Here is a 16,531-nt window from a genome sequence, read left to right on the forward strand (position 1 = left end):
TGTTTATTTTTTTCAGAACTTTTAAGATATATATATTTACTTATTTTGAGGTTAGGAGTCACAACTGGTGGTATGGTGATACTCAGGGACTATTCCTGGCTCTGTCCTCAGAAATGTCCATTGACAGGGCTCTCAGGGGACCATGTGTGTTGCTGGGGAATTCAAACCAAGGCTGATGGTTTGAGTTCAAACCAAGCCTGAATCCCTCTACTATCATTCTAGCCTGCTACAAGATATTTGTTTATTTGGTTTTGGGGCCACACCTGGTAATATTCAGGAGTCACTCCTTGCAGTATTCAGGGGACCACATGGGATGCTGGGGGTCAAACTCTGGTTAAGCATGTGCAAACCAAGCCCCCTACATGCTGTATTATCTCTCTGGCCCCCACTGTAAGAGCTTTTAAGAACAACAAAGACAATGATGTGAAACATTTGAAGAAACAATAAAGTCTGGAAGGCATTTGGTAAAGAGTTGTATTTGTTTTTCTTAAGCACTATTTATTATCAGTTGATCTTTTTCTGAACATTTTATACTTGATCAGAATTTTTATATGTTGGCTTACTTTTGAGCTTTTGAAAGTGTAGTGGAATTATAGGTGAAGAGAGTATGGAGGATTTTGCTCCATGTAGGAGGCATCAGGTCCCAGTCCCACAGAGTCTAAGCCCCTTTGCAATGAAAGGGATTGCAACTCATGTGAATAATTTCATTCATCCAAGTAATGAACAAAATAATGGGCAACAAACAACTTTAAAGTATGGCACAGCTCCTCAGAAGCACGAGGAGGAGGTATGGCTTTTGGTGGCTCTTAATGAGACAGGAGCGAGGCTGGAGTTATAGTTCAGTGGGTAGGGCGTTTGCCTTGTACGCGGCCGACCCGGCTTCAACTCCCAGCATCCCATATGGTCCCCCGAGCACCGCCAGGAGTAATTCCTGAGTGCATGAGCCAGGAGTAACCCCTGTGCATTGCCGGGTCTGACCCAAAAAAGAAAAAAAAAAAAAAAAAGGGACAGGAGCTAGATGTTAAAACATCCACAAAATTCTGTATGCATGGAAAGTCATGCATTCAAGTCAATATATAAATAATGGCTTCATATTTACATTGACTTAATCATGACATAATATGCTTCCTAAAAATATTCACAAAGTCTCTTTTATGGGCAGGAAGTGAACCCACAAAGAATGACATGTAGAAATGGGATTAATTAAGGAAAAACTATATCCCAATTGTGACCTGACTTAATAAAAATATGATCAGTTTCAAACCAGAAGGAACTAGCATAAAAACAAATATATCTGATACTACAAAAACTGTGTCATAAATGTTCTAAGGTAATAAATACTTCAGCACTCTTTTTGTGTGAGAAGGGTACACATCTGGCAACATTTGGGGACTATTCCTAACTCTGTGTTCAGGGATCATGCTCCAGAGAACATATGTGGTTCCAGGGATCAAAATGGAGTGATCTGCATGCAAGGCAAGCATGCACCTTTAACCGCTGTACTCTATTTCTGCTCCCCAATATTTTAACATACTATTTTGGTTTGGTTTGGTTTGGTTTTGCTGTTGTTTTGTTTTTGTTTTGGGACCACAGCTGGTAGTACTCAAGGCTTACTCCTAGCTCAGACTCTGAGATCACTCCTGGCAGGACTCAAGACACCTTATGGAGTGCTGGGATCAAACATAGGTTGGTCACATGCAAGGCAAGAACCATACCCATTATACTATCTCTCCAGCCCCTAATTTTGCATGACCCAATTTTTGAAGCTGGAAAACCAGTAAGATAGTACAGGGCTAAAGGCACTTGCCTTGGAGGCAGCCAATCCTGGTTTGATACCCAGTATCACCAAGAGTGATCTGAGCACAGAGCCAGGAGTAATCCCTGAGCACAGCCAGGTGTGACTTATAACCAAAGATAAAATAAAATGAGAAAATAAAAAGTATTGATTATTTTTATAGAGTAGGCACCCAAAATACAAACTTCTTATCATTGATGAATGAGAAAGGGAAATACACAAAACAGTATATTAGATAGGGGCCCTTTCTAAATTAGTTTGACTGATCTCACTGTTTATTTTTGGGTGATGATGGTAATGCTGTGGCCCCACTAACTTACCTGGAATAATTCTTACCAGGATATTAATAAAGTCAAAGTGATATTGGTGTATTGAAATCAGGCCTTAGGGATAAGGCAGGGATAGCATGCATTTGGATAAAAAATGCATACAATGCTTTGTGTCTATAAATTACTAAAAACTATATGTGATATAACTTTCTAAAGCTATAACTTTTTCTCTAAGCTAGAAAAATTACTTTTTCCTCCAGTTAGCTAGAGCTAGCAAAAAACAGTTTCTTGTCGTCTTTTTGCTTCCTGTTATGAGGGTCAAATGCACCTATAACTGGTGTAAATGCAGAGTTAAAGAGGTAGTACAGGGGTTAATATGCTTGTCTTATATGAAGTGGACATTTGTTCAATCACTAGCACTACATATAGTTCCCCCAAACACTGCCAGGAATGACCCCTAAGCACAGAAGAAGTAGTCAACCCTGAGTAACAGGTATAACCTATCACCCCCACAAATCAAATAATTGGTATAAATGCATCTCACGTGTACTGGTGCAAGTATCTCTATCATTCTGATCATATAACTCTGGAATTAATCATTTCTTGACTGAGTGTGAAAACTAAACACAACATAGGACATTCACAACATCCGTGCTAAACTTCAACTTTCCTTCTTTGGAAGAAATTATTGCTGTGCAATATCAGCAACTTAACAGAAGTGAATTGAAATAAAATACATAAGACACTGCGATGGCCTGAATATGGCCTCCCATATTCACATTTGACATCCTTACCCGCAAGGGTGACATGAATAGGCAGAGAATGGAGCCCTTGAGAATGAGGTGAGGGCCCTTATAAAGAAGACCCCACCAAGCCCCCATGTCCTTGTCGTGGGGGGTTATGAGAAATCTGCAGCCCAAAGGAAGGTCATTTGCTTGACCGTACTGGCAAGCTTGCCTCCAACATCCATCCTGTAGACTGTGAGAACTAAATTATGGCACAATAAATTATATGCTACCCAGTCTGTGGTATTTTTTTAATAGCTCAGCTGGACTAAGACAGACACCTTAGCACTAGCATGTTGTATTTTTAAGTAACTGTTCCTTCCTGGAATGTCCCGGGATCCTGTCCAACAACAGTGAAACCTCCGTTCCTACGGTTCCTTGTCCCAGAGCCCTCAGGCTGAGTTTCTAGACAGGAACCTAATCCATCAGGGATAGTCATCCAGAGGCTTCTTATTTGTAGAGCCCAAGGAACTGCTTTAGGAATTGACACCCTTTAAAATACTTAAGTAAAACTTTAAAAATAATCTTGCTCATTAGCTATTTAAAACCGTGTAACAATTATTTTTTATGAGTTCCACAAAGAAAAGACAACTCAAGGCCAGGCTTGAATCCTCAATGTCAGACATCACAAAGTAATCATCCTGCTCCTGAGAAAATGAATATGCTGTCTAGTGCCTGTTGGTCTCTAATGTCCCCCCAAAGCCCCCAGCCAGATCTCCGCAGACCCTACAACACAAAGGTGATCCACCCCACCTCCTCTACAAAACTCAGCTGCTCAGAATGCTTTTTCCCGATTCTCCCTCGGTCTTGCTTAACTTCCAGACCCTGTAGCTAAACTTATTTTCATTGAGTTCTAGCTCATATGGAGAATATGCTGACTCCTCCATCAGAGGAAAAAAATAAATCAAACATTCCATATATTGATCTTTCACAGCACATTTGAAATGATTTGTTCTAGGGGGACATTGGGAGGTAAGATGCCTTACATGGGAACTAGCCGATTCCAAAGCAAGCCCATTCGTGTATATCTCACACGCTTGTTCACAGATATATCTAAATAGCTGCAGCATCCATCCAAAGAAGAATGTACACAATCAAAATATTGATAGTACGCAATCAAAATTTTATACCCAGGAAACTGTTAACAGTGATAATTGAGAAGACTTACTTCACATTTTATTCCTTTTTTGGGATACTTCATATTTCTCTATTCATAAATGAGGTGTGTGTGTATGGTTGATAAGTCTCCAAATTGGCTTGAGTGCCTTGGAAGAATCAGAACTATCAGAACCGAGTCTAATCACTACGGTGCTTAACACCTCATCTAATCCTCACAACAACTGGATGAAGGATCTTATTATCCCCACTTTACAAAGGGACAGCAGAAAGACTGAGTTCCCTAATGCTATATCCACAGAAGCCCATTATTCATAACTCATTTTTTCTTCTCTTGCCCAAGGATAGCGCACTCATTCCCTCCCTAGTGGTTCTCAATCCACATACCAATCAAGAAGCTTCTTTAGATGCTGGTTACCAGGAGCCTAGGTCCAGAAATGGAATGAATTCATGATGGTTAAGGAAATTACAGGGTGTTTTAAAAGAATTTACAGGTTCTTTTAACATTTGATATAGTGTACATTTTTCTTTTATTTCACTTTGAATTTGGAGTCCTCACCTAGAGGTGCTTAGTAGCTACTCCTAGATCTGTGCTCAGAGGTATCTCCTTGCAGTGTTCAGGAGACCAAATGCAGTGAAAATGATCACATAAGGCTTGTCACATGCAAGGAAAGTGCCCTAAGCCCTGTACTATCTCTCCACACTCAAGATTTTTTAATTTGTAAGTTCTTCAGGGATTTCTAATCTGTAGTCAAGGCTAAGAACCATCACCCAAATAAAACTGGCATCTAGAAAGGAGTGAGGAACGAGAGAGCTAGTACAGGGGTTGAGAGATTTGCCTTGTATTCAACTAACCCATGTTGGAACTCTGGTACCTCACATGGTCCTGCAAGCACTGCCAAGAACCATCCCTGAGTCAAGAGCCAGAAGTAAGCCCTGAGCACCACCAGTTAAGACCCAAAAAACAAAACAATAGCAGATAGAAACAAACATGAATGTGGCTATCAATAATTTCAAGGAAAACTTTTTAAGAAATGAATTAAGTCTTATACTAAACACAGCACAAGTGGTGAACTTCAGATCACCATGAGCGTAAATTTGTCTCCTGCTGATGTCCTGACCTCCCCATCAACACCTCCATGCTCATTGCCTCCTCTTCTGGGTGCCAACCACACGGTTCCCAGTTCAGGCTGACAAGATGAATCATTCCTGATTCTAAGTCAACCACGGTGACTTCTTAGAAGTGCAAGAACAGAAACTTGCTACTCAAAACAGATTTCATAAAGGAACTTAGTCCTCAGAAACCCTATTTGGTTTCTCAAATTTAGTATGAGCCTCCACCAGACGAGCAAATCCTGACGTCTAGATCGTTGATCTAAACCAGTCATGACAACGAAGTCAACTAACAGCCTTGGGCCTTGTGCTGTACATTCTGTTCAACAAGGGGACTGGCAGGCCATGATTCCTCACCTGGCCAAGATGGCACTTTATAGTGACACAAATTCTAAGGTCATTTGTACCCTCCCAGAAATCCGACAAGGGAACAAGTACTTATTATCCTGTCAAAAGTTCGGTTCTACTCTACATACCAACTAGTTAGGTTGCCTCTTGCTCTTTCATTGAGACTGACAGAAGACATCAAAAGCCTGCTCAGAGACAACTAACATACTGTCATTAACAACTTGCACCCAAGTTCCAGGAGGCAAAGAGAGACAGCCCAGATGAAGCTTACCCCAGGGGCGCTGCAGTGGAGACTCCTCACCTGAGGTCTCCTCTCTCCTAGTAAGCAGTAAGCAAGTCTGCTCTTGAAATAAAGCACACATCACCCTTCACACCAAGGTCAGCAGCTGCACCTACAACCCAGAGCTCAGCCTAGGGGGAGGAAGGTGAGGTTTCCAGTCCTGGTGCCCCCAGTAAGATGTGAATGACTCCAAAAAGTCAACATCATTCACAGGCTGACACTCCTGGAATGTTTGTGTGACTGCAGCATGGCACAGTTCCAGGGTACTGGGTGTAAGCATGGGTCAGCGCAGCCCCTGACCTTTGCTGCCCATGGCCCCAGAGGCAGAGAGGCAGCCTGGAACACGTCATCTTCAGGAACTGGAAGTGAGCTACAAAATGATGGAAAATTCCAACATGTGTTCAAATGACATAAGCTAAAATCACCAAGGGACGAGTAGCCAAGAAGATTATATTACATTGTATGTTTATAATAAACATTATTGCAGGTTTGTCAATCCAGATTAGAAGGAAATTCATGAAAATTAATGAGAGCCTTGCTCATGCACAAGATGTTGAGCTCCTTCTGCAATGGGCTAATGTCTGTATGTGCTCTCTGTCTGGAGCTGCTGCTGCCTTTAGTGAGACTGTGTTTCAACACCCCAAAGGGGCCATTGTGAGCAAGCAGTTCCAGAAACATAAAAACTGCCTGCCCGGAGACAGCTGGGCTGGAGGGAGAAAAAAATTCCAACAGGATCCCCAGCCCACCACTGCCTGCTCATCAGACAAGAGACCAGAGGATGCCTGCTAGGGGACATACCGATTTCAGCTGGGAGATATGACAGTTGGTTATGGGGCAGATCCAGGATTCTCATCGCTTCAAACAGCTTGATGTAGGTGGGAATGGTCTGGATCAGGGTATTATTGATGTACCACTCTTTCAGATGCGTCTGCTCCTTCAGTGACTCCGGGAGTTCCTAAGGTAGAATGAATGACACCAGGCATGACTAGCTCCTCCCTGGGTCCAAGTTGAGTGTTCCACGCACAAAACCACACCTTTGTTGAAAGGACATCAGACTCATCTGTCTGTGCTGGAGCACTTGGGAAAGCAGCAGGGGAGCCTGGGAGAGAACTCGAGCAGCGAGGCACGTGCCTAGCATGTACGAAGGCCGGAGTTCAATCCAAGTACTATATGCCACCCAGCTTCCCACCCCAAATTCCCCAGCACCCTAGGTATGACCCTGGAGACCCTGAGTACAACCGGCCAGGACAGTTACCAGGCCTTCAGCACTGCCTGGCATGGCCCCTGTTACAAATAAATAAATAGGGGCTGGAGCGGTAGCACAGCGGGTAGGGCATTTGCTTTGAACGCGGCTGACCCTTGTTCAATTCCCAGCATCCCATAAGTTCCCCTGAGCATGGCCAGGAATAATTTCTGAGCGCAGAGCCAGGAGTAACCCCTGTGCATTGCCAAGTGTGACCCAAAAAGAAAAAATAAAAATAAATATAAATAAATAAATAAGAGGGGCCAGAGTGATAGGTAGATAGGGTGCTTGCCTTGCCCATGGCAGACCTAGGGTCAATCGCCAGCATCCCACCTGGTCCCCCAAGCCCACCAGGAGTGACTTCTGAGTGCAGAGCCAGGAGTAAACCCCTGAGTATCACCAGATATGGCCCAAAAACAAATTAAAAAAAAAAAAACAAGAAACATTATCTGAAGTCGCTAGGAATTTTACAATAACCGATTAACCCAATTTCAAGTTGCCAAAAATTCATGGTAGCATGAAAATCAAAACCTCAAATGCTTCTGGCAAAACATCAGCCCTTCCTGATCAGTTACCCCCGACCAAATGATTTGCCTCCTGCTCTGAGTCAAAACAAAAAGCTGAGTCCATGGGGAGCTGATCCTATGTTCCTTATGGAAATGTCAATATATGGTTTCCCTGGAAAGAACTGCTTTCATTTCCCTCAATGATGGCACATCTGAAAGATCAATATACCTCTGCAAAGTATACTCATGCCTATTTCAGCAACTTGGGAAACATCTTAAGACAGCGTGAGTCAAGCACCCAAAAGGAGAAAGAGAACAAAAGGGAATGCCCTGCCACAGAGGCAGGTTGAGATGGAGGGGGATGAGGGGGTGGGAGGGATACTGGGATCAGTGATGGTGGAAAATGGGCCCTGGTGGAAGGATGGGTATTCGATCATTATATAACTGAAACCCAAGCACAAAAATTTGTAATTCTACAACTGCACCTCATGGTGTTTCACTAATAAAAATTAAAAAAAAAAAAAGACAGCTTGAGTCTACCCTGACATGACTCATTTAGGAGATGTGTGATGATGATGATAATAATGATAATAATCATGACGACTATGACGATGATGATGTTGATGATGATGATGGGGTATGGGTGTGTGTGTGTGTGTGTGTGTGTGGGTGTGTGTGTGTGTGTTAAAGCCTGGGCTACTTTAATTCTGGTCAAAACTCCATTTGAGAGTCACATAACCGAATGTGGAGGTCACATTAAATATGATTTATTAACAGGTGAGTGGGGATGGGGGGAGATTTATTATGAAATAAAAATAAAAGATAACCCTGTACCTCCAAGTCTGCTCAGTCTTGGACCAGCACTGGCAGGAATAGCTCAGACACAAGAATAGCTCACTGGACCCCCAGAGGCCCCAGGAAGGGAAGACCCAGTGAGGGCAGAGCTAAAAAGGGAGCTGATGGGAAACTCAAAACAGCCCCCTTCTGCCCCTTATAGCACTAGAGTTTCATCCTCTCCACATGACAACGACCTAGAGCCTCTCTCAGACCCCCTTGGCCTTTGCTGTTTCCAGCACTCAGGAATGTTCCCGTTGTTGTTGTGCTTAAGCGTTAAAGTAGGTGGTCACAGATAGAGGGGAAAGACAAATTCCAGACCACCAGAGCACTCCCTAAGCTTTCACAGAGAGCCCAGAAGACACATGGAGCTCACGATGTTATCTCCAAGCTTTACAGGAAACAGGCCACCACCATCAGGGTGATTCACACCCCTGACGCCAGCTGGAGACCAGGAGCCCAGGCCTCTCCCTGACTGATGAACTCTTTTAACTATTTCCTCTACCAGCCCCAGCCTGAGAGCAAGACTGCTAGATTTTTCTTTTTTCTTTCTTTTTTTTTTTTTTTTTGGTGGGGGATGGGTGGAGTGTGGGATGGACAAGACCACCATCAATGGTTGTTTTCCAGATAAGCCTACTTTCCTCATGCCAGGTCTCGCCTCTCGGGAATAGGCTTCTGAGGGTCCCACAGCAGGACCCTAGATCAGGAAAACATTCGTGTCTCAGAGCATTTGCATCTTCCCCTGCCAACAAGGGGCTGAGTATATCCACCGAGGGATTAAACAGGGTTCCTGGATGGAGAATTTCCCAGGCATATCTAGAGCAAGGATGGGGGTGGAGAGCAAACACAAGATAATGGATGCAGGTCAAGCCTCCTCAAGCCAGCACCCTCTTCTCACCCCAGAGTTCTCTCTGGCCCTGACCTGGTCCTGCCTATAAAAAGGGCGCAGCCAATTCCCTGGACTCTCGCCAGTTCCAGACAATCCATAAATCCATACTCCCCGGGGTAGAGGGAGCACACCAGTGAAATGGAGGCTCTGTAGCTGCACCCCCAAGTTAAGCCACTGTCTGATGCATGCTCAGAGCTTACGGCTCGTCTGACACGCAGTATCTCTCGGCTGTCCAGAGAGCCTAGCAGGACAAAGAAAGGGGAACTCCCAAGAAAGAAAACTCCTTCCTCACCCTCCAAAAAAAAAAAAAAAGATTTCACTCCAAAGATAGATAAGAAAGGGAAAAAAAAAAAAAACTTCCAAAGCGTAAGCGTAAAATGGAGAGGGAGCTAGATGCATAGAAAAATAAGGTCAAATCACAGGACTCATTTGTTCATAGAACAAACGACCAGCACAAGACAATGAAATACTTGGTACTAACGGTGTTGGTGGCGGTGGGGGGTTGTCCAGGGAGAGCTGGAGAGGAAATTGAGGCAATCTCCCTGGAAAGAGCAGAACCCAGGGCTGGAACACCAGATGTGTGTGTAGGAGGCCTGGTTTTGATCCTGTACCCCATGGTCCCCCAGCCCTGTTGGGAGCAATCCCTGAGCAAGGAGCCAGGAGTAGCCCCTGAATACCCCCACCAAAAAGGGAGAGGGACCAGGAGGAGAAGGACTGGTGTCTAGGGCCCATGGGCTCCTTCTCACAGCAGGAAGGACAAGAATGACCTCAGCCCCAGGGGCCCCATGGGTTTCTCCCCACCCAGGCCCCCAGATCCTGTGAGGTGGGGGGACTCCCTGCTGTGCTGAGGCCACAAGCCCCTCACAGGGTGATGAAAAACTGGTTCTCGGGACTCAGGAGATGATTCCATGGCAAACAGCGCCTGTTTTGGAAGTTTGAGGCCAAGAGTTCTATCCCTCCTGCCAGCAACTCTGCTATTTAGAACCAGAAGATCAACAAAGCATGCAAGCCTCCTGGCCAGGTTCATGGGGACACCCCAACTAAAGTGTAGGGCCCTCCGAAAGCAAGCCCCACAACTGAAAATGTGCAAATACCTGGGTTGGGAGTGTCCCTCCATGGAGCACTGTGCCCTCAGACTACTGTGCCCCAGTGTGTCCCCGAGCACCTTGACCGAGCATTCGAGCACCAGCACCCCCACCCTACACCAAGTATGTGCAGCCCTCATTACACCCCACAATCAAAGCATCAGCAGTAGCAAAGGAAAGGCTTCTCAATTGTTTTAAGAGGCAGGACTGAAGCACAAATCTGAGTGCAGAACAAGTGGCTGAAATCCACCCTTCTGGAGACTGGCTTGTCTCCTCATGTACTTGGCTCAAGCTCGGGCCGAAAGGGAGGAAAAGGCTTAAGCAATGAAGACCCCATTGGCCATGGATCCTCCCCAGACCCTTCCGAGGCCCCTCTTATCTGGCATCATTAAATACCCATCAAGAAGCTTCTGCTTCTCAGGAGGGGCTGTGAACAGGGAGGTCCCACTGCTGCTTTTAGACAAGACAGATTGAACCCTACAGCACAGTGACAATGACAGTCTCCAAGAGAAAACCAGACACGTCCCCTTCTCACCCTACAGACTCCCACGGACCCAATGATGGGGTACAGGAGAAAGAAGGAATGTGGGCACTGTCTCTCCAGGTTCAAGGGTGAACCTGGTCAGTGTGGCCCCAAACTCAAAATAATAAATGAATAAAATTAAGTTCCCAACAGCACTCAGCACTCAGAATGAGCTGGACGCTGGTGAGGAGACAGAATCACCCCAATATGTCCTCTCCCAGGCCAGAGTACTCTTCCCAAAAGTGGGGTCAAGAGTGAGAGATTATAGGTCCCACTGAAATAAACTGCAGTCCACGCTCATTGGCTCAGGTCACTCCCAGGAAACATCAGGTGTGGACAAGCCTCAAAGTGCCTCTGCAAGCAATGGGCAAGTGAGAGTGGGGGAAACAGAAAGTATGTGGGATCACCTGAGGAAAGGAAGAGGGGCTCTCTGTTCTGGTCTGCAAACCTCAGAAAGAAAACTCTCTAAGGGGTGTGCCCAGGTTCCTCTGTGACTACACATACCTGCACACATGGCAACCAACACCTCAGTGAGAAGTACTGGGAAATGGAAAGGTCAGTTCATTAGGGAGGGAAGGGGAGGGGAGAGGAAGGGAGGGAATGAGAGGGAAGAGAAGGGGAAGGGAGAGAAGGGAAATGAAGGAAATGAGAAGGAATGAGAAGGAGGAGAAGGGAGGGAATGGGAGGGGAAGGGAGGGGAGGGAATGGGAGGGAGAGAAGAGGAAGAAAGGGAATGAAAGGGAAGGGGAGGGAAGAGAGAGGAGAGAGGAGAGGAGAGGAGAGGAGAGGGGAGGGGAGGGAAGGGGAGGGGAGGGGAGGGGAGGGGAGGGGAGGGAGAGAAGGGGAATGAAAGGGGAGGGGAGGGAAGAGAGAGGAGAGAGGAGAGGAGAGGAGAGGAGAGGAGAGGAGAGGAGAGGAGAGGAGAGGAGAGGAGAGGAGAGGAGAGGAGAGGAGGGGAGGGGAGGGGAGGGGAGGGGAGGGGAGGGGAGGGAGAGGGAGAGGGGAGGGGAGGGGAGGGGAGGGGAGGGGAGGGGAATAAGGGAATAAGAGTGAAGAGGGTTGGGAAGGGGAAGGAAGGAGAAGGAAGGAAATGAGAGGGAAGGGGAGAGGAGGGAAGAAGAGGAGAGGAGAAAAGAGGGAAGGGAGAGGAAGGGACGTAAGGGAAAGAGAGGGAAGGGAAGGGGAGGAGATGGCAAGAGGAAGGGGAAGGGGAAGGGAGAGGGGAAAGGCAACAGAACACTTAAGAACACTAGTATCCCAAGGGCAGCCAACTGAGATCTCAGTCCCTCCCAGACCCCTACTCTTTCTTTTTCTTTTTTTTTTTTTTTGGCTTCTTTTGGGTCAAACCCGGAGATGCAAACTTCTGGCTTTGCACTCAGGAATTCGTCCTGGCCATGCTCAGAGGACCATATGGGATTCTAGGAATCAAACCCCGTCAACCATGTGCAAGGCAAATGCCCTACCTGCTCTACTATCGCTCCAGCCCCTTCTACTCTTTCTAAGACTGAAAGTCCCCTACGGAAAGAGAGGAGACAAACCAGATTACAGCTGATAATAAACTTCCACTACAGCAAAGTTCTCTAAGAGCAAAGTGCTCACTGGGCCAGGGCCGGGTCGGAGCCGTGAGTTCTGTGGGCAGCAATATCTGCGCAGCTCTGCCTTGAGCACCCACCGGGGCCCACACAGATGCACACCCACTCACCGTCCATTGCTGCCCCGACAGTTCAAACACAAACGAACTGCGCCCTTTCCCTTTCTCCTTGGAAAGCGAGCCGGGCCGCATGAGCGCATTCCTCTCCATCTTTTCCAGAAGCCTGGCGTTGGTGTCGGTGAGGCCATCCTTGCCATAGACCGCAGGGACAATGCCTTTCTTCCTGCACTCGGCCACAAAGTTCCACTCCTCCTTTATCCTGCAACAGCAGCACAGGCCACGTTACCCTCCTCAGATTCACCACCCCTGCCCCTGCATGCACGATGGTCACATTCTCATTACCACAGTGCCCTCACTGCAGGCTCAAGCCCCCTCTCCCCCCACATTCCTCTCGTCCCCTCCTTTCTTGTTCCCGCTGCCCTGGGGAGACTGCAAAGGAAATCTTCGGCCATCAGAGATGTGAATTATTACTAGCAACTTTAACAAAGACCCGCAGGAGAGGTGAGTGGGGTGGAATTTCTGGCTAAAACGGCTACCAAGATTACCTCTGCATTAAATTAATGATAATTCCCTTTGGTATTATGGGAGGGAGAGATAACTCTCGCTTTTTTAAGTACAGGGAACTTCCTGGTTCTTCAGCAATGTTCATGCTCTCGTTACAGAACCTACAGAACTTGTGATTCATTCCACACAGCATCAAGAACGTTCTGAAGTTCTCACACAGCCCAGAGGAAAGGCGTCCCAGCTCCCCAGCCCTGGGCCTCCTGCCCCTCTGTGCTAAAGAAGCAGCCATTGCTACAGCACACGCACATACTTTTCCAAGGCACTTTTCTCAAGCCTTTCTGCTTCCTTCTTCTGCCAAGCTTTGTGCTTCTTGACACGAGTTTCCCACAAGGTTCTGACACCAGAAATGTCGAATACAACTACTTTGTGTCCCATTTTGAGAGCCTGGAATTTCCTATAAGAAAGAAAGAAAGAAAGAAAGAAAGAAAGAAAGAAAGAAAGAAGGAAGGAATACGGCAGCTTTATACATGCATAGAAAATCATAGTTTTTAAATGTACTTTAAAAAATATGAGGACGGGCTGGAGCGATATCACAGCGGGTAGGGCATTTGCCTTGTACGTGGCCGACCTGGGTTCCATTCCCAGCACCCCATATGGTCCTCCGAGCACTGCCAGGAGTAACCCCTGAGCATCGCTGGGTGTGACCTAAAAAAGCAAAATAATAATAATAATAATAATAATACATTTAAAAAATAATAAAATAAAAAATATGAGAGTCCTGGGGATGGCTCAGTGGAAGCTTGAGGTCATGAGTTGGCCTGCTGGTACTGACCCACCCACATACACTGCTGTTCGAGACACAACATCCCTCTCACAGCACAGTGGACCCAGTCACACATGCCACACCAGGTGCGTGAGCTCCAAAGCTAAAAGTGAGCAGCTCCAGCAAGCACTGCCATCAAGGTTATGCAACCTCCTGACATCACAGGAACAGTGAGGAGAAGGGAAGAAGAATGAAAACCAGAAATGAACTAAGAATGACCAACTGTACCAAGGCAGATTGAACCTGTTGTCCTTTGGTTATTGGTGGTTTTCGTTCCTACAGAGCTCAGCATCAGCCAGCTCCTGGGGCAATAGCACAAGCTGTCTCCCGACCCCTCAGGGTGCCACAGTCAACTGCTCTGATGAAAGTCTGAAAGCTCAGCTTTGAGTAGATTATAACTCAGGGGGGAGTCTGATGAATGCATTAGTACACACATACCACACACACACGCACACCCCAACACACTACACATATCACCTGTACATGCTACCATACATATCCACCAATTACGTACACATGCCACACACAACATACAAACACCACATAAACCACACATACATATCACACACCACCACACATACCACACATACACCACACGCCCCACCACATATACACACACCACTCACATCACCATCACACACACTCACACACCACATACACACCATACATACATATATCCCAACACACACACCACACCACACTTACACATGCACTCACACACTTCCGTGGCTCTCTTAGGGAAATGGTGGCTGGTGTACACCATTTTGATTTGGGTTTTGTTTTTGTTGGTGGTGATGGTTTTGGTTGTTGGGCACATCCAATGGTGCCCAGGAGTTACTCCTTGCTCTGCACTCAGGAATTACACCTAATTACACCTGGCAATACTCAGGGGACCACATGGGATGCCAGGGATCAAATCTGGGTTGGCCACATGCAAGGCAAAGTGCTCGACCAGCTGTACTATCTCTCCAGTCCCATCCTGTAAGCAAACCAAATCTCGCACCCTGGCCCATGGGGCATATTCCCCTGGCACAAATCCTGTGAGGTTTCCCTGTAACATGAATCCTCCCAAGATTTCCATTTCCCTGGTTTTCCTACTGCAAGAAAAGTCAGGCATGGGGACACATGAGCCACCACATCTGAGTGAGACCTACCACAGTGCTTGGCACAAAGTAGAGCCTCCACAAACACTGTCAAGTGAATGAACAAATAGCAGGTCAAGAGAACTCTCCATCCAGATGGCGTCCCTCTCACGACACTCCACTAGCTTTCTCTCTTTTTATTTTCCTGCTCCATCCTGATTAAGAGTTGACTCACTGCCCCCAAGGGAGTCAACTCTTAATCAGGATGGAGCAGGAAAATAAAAAAATGAAAATAAAAAAATTAAAAAAGTGATCAGGACATAAAAGCACATAAGAATGCTCTTTCCACTAAGCTCTTTCTTCTTCTCTCCTTCACCCAAGTGAAATAGCTTTCTAGACATTGTTTGAGGCTTGCCCCTGCCACAGCACCATACTGGCTAACCCTATTTCCTGATTTACTCAAACATACTGTGTCAGTTGGCAAATAATAGGGCAGTTGAATGTTTCTGCTCCAATCCCAGACGCTTCTTAATAGCAGTCAGTGGGGATCCCAAACCAAATATTTGATCTCCTGACTCCAGGGTGTGCTTGCTATAAATGACTTGCTAATGTCACTGAGAGAACCAGCTTGTTTGTGCAGCTGAACTTTTGAGGTCCATAATTTTAGTCTGAAAAGCTAAAAAGGCTGACCCCAGCTCATTCTGTTTTTTTGCTTTAATCTCCGGCATCTGGGGCAGTCTTTTGTTCCTTAAAATTTGTACCAAAAGGAGATGCTTGACAACAGCACAAATGGTGCCAGTTTTTTGTATGGACATATGTCCTCTGTTCCTTTGAGAAAGCACCTAGAAGAAGAATTCTAGGCCACAGGGTAGCCCAAAATTGAACCTTTCAACAGGGTGTGGGAGTTCCAGACTCCCCAACTTCTTACCAACACTTATTATTTCCTGTCTTTGTTCAGGTAGCAGTTCCAGTGAGTGGGAAGTGATACCTTATTTTTGTTTTGATTTGCGTTTCCCTAATAGTTACAGATGATGAACATCTTTTTCTGTTCTTATTGCCATCTGGTATACCTTCTTGAGAGAAATATCCATGCAGAGTGGTAGGGCATTTGCCTTACAAGCGGCCAACATGGCCAACCCAAGTTTGATTCCTTTGTCCCTCTCGGAGAGCCCGGCAAGCTACCGAGAGTATTTCGCCCACACGGCAGAGCCTGGCAAGCTACCCATGATATATTCGATATGCCAAACACAGTAACAACAAGTCTCATGATGGAGACGTTACTGGGCCCGCTCCAGCAAATCGATGAACAACGGGAGGACCGTGACCGTGATATTTGAATTACTTGTCTTCTTGTTGTTGAGGCTTGATAGTTCTTTGCAGGTCCTTTAGTGGACATATGATTTGAGAAATGTTTCTCACATTTTGTCATTTCTCTTCCTTGATTCCCTACTTTCACTTTTAACCTGAATTTATTACTATATTGAAGTCTAGATTTTTAGACAGATTTGTTATGTCATTCCTTCAATGTGATTGCTTTTTGGGTCACACCTGGCGATGCTCAGGGGTTACTCCTGGCTCATACACTCAGGAATTGCTCCTGGCGGTGCTCAGGGGACCATATGGGATGCTGGGAATCGAACCTGTGTCGGCAATGTTGGCTGCATGCAAAGCAAACGCCCTACCCG

The 16,531-nt window shown here is 46.1% G+C and overlaps 1 protein-coding gene across 2 annotated transcripts in view; it reads right to left on the bottom strand.

Annotated features, from left to right (window-relative positions):
* Positions 1 to 16,531, bottom strand: part of LRRC2 (leucine rich repeat containing 2) — a 41,414-nt gene that overhangs the window by 14,121 nt on the left and 10,762 nt on the right. For both annotated transcript variants that reach the window (XM_056129826.1, XM_056129825.1), the window contains exons 2-4: positions 13,252 to 13,395; positions 12,489 to 12,696; positions 6,505 to 6,661 (exon numbers count right to left, since the gene is read on the bottom strand). In XM_056129826.1, coding sequence (XP_055985801.1) covers positions 6,505 to 6,661; positions 12,489 to 12,696; positions 13,252 to 13,376 — 490 coding nt within the window. In that variant the 5' untranslated portion in view covers positions 13,377 to 13,395. The remainder of the gene's footprint in view (positions 1 to 6,504; positions 6,662 to 12,488; positions 12,697 to 13,251; positions 13,396 to 16,531) is intronic.

The sequence above is a fragment of the Sorex fumeus genome, unplaced genomic scaffold, assembly GCF_029834395.1.
Source record: "Sorex fumeus unplaced genomic scaffold, SorFum_2.1 ptg000072l, whole genome shotgun sequence".
Taxonomy (NCBI): domain Eukaryota; kingdom Metazoa; phylum Chordata; class Mammalia; order Eulipotyphla; family Soricidae; genus Sorex; species Sorex fumeus.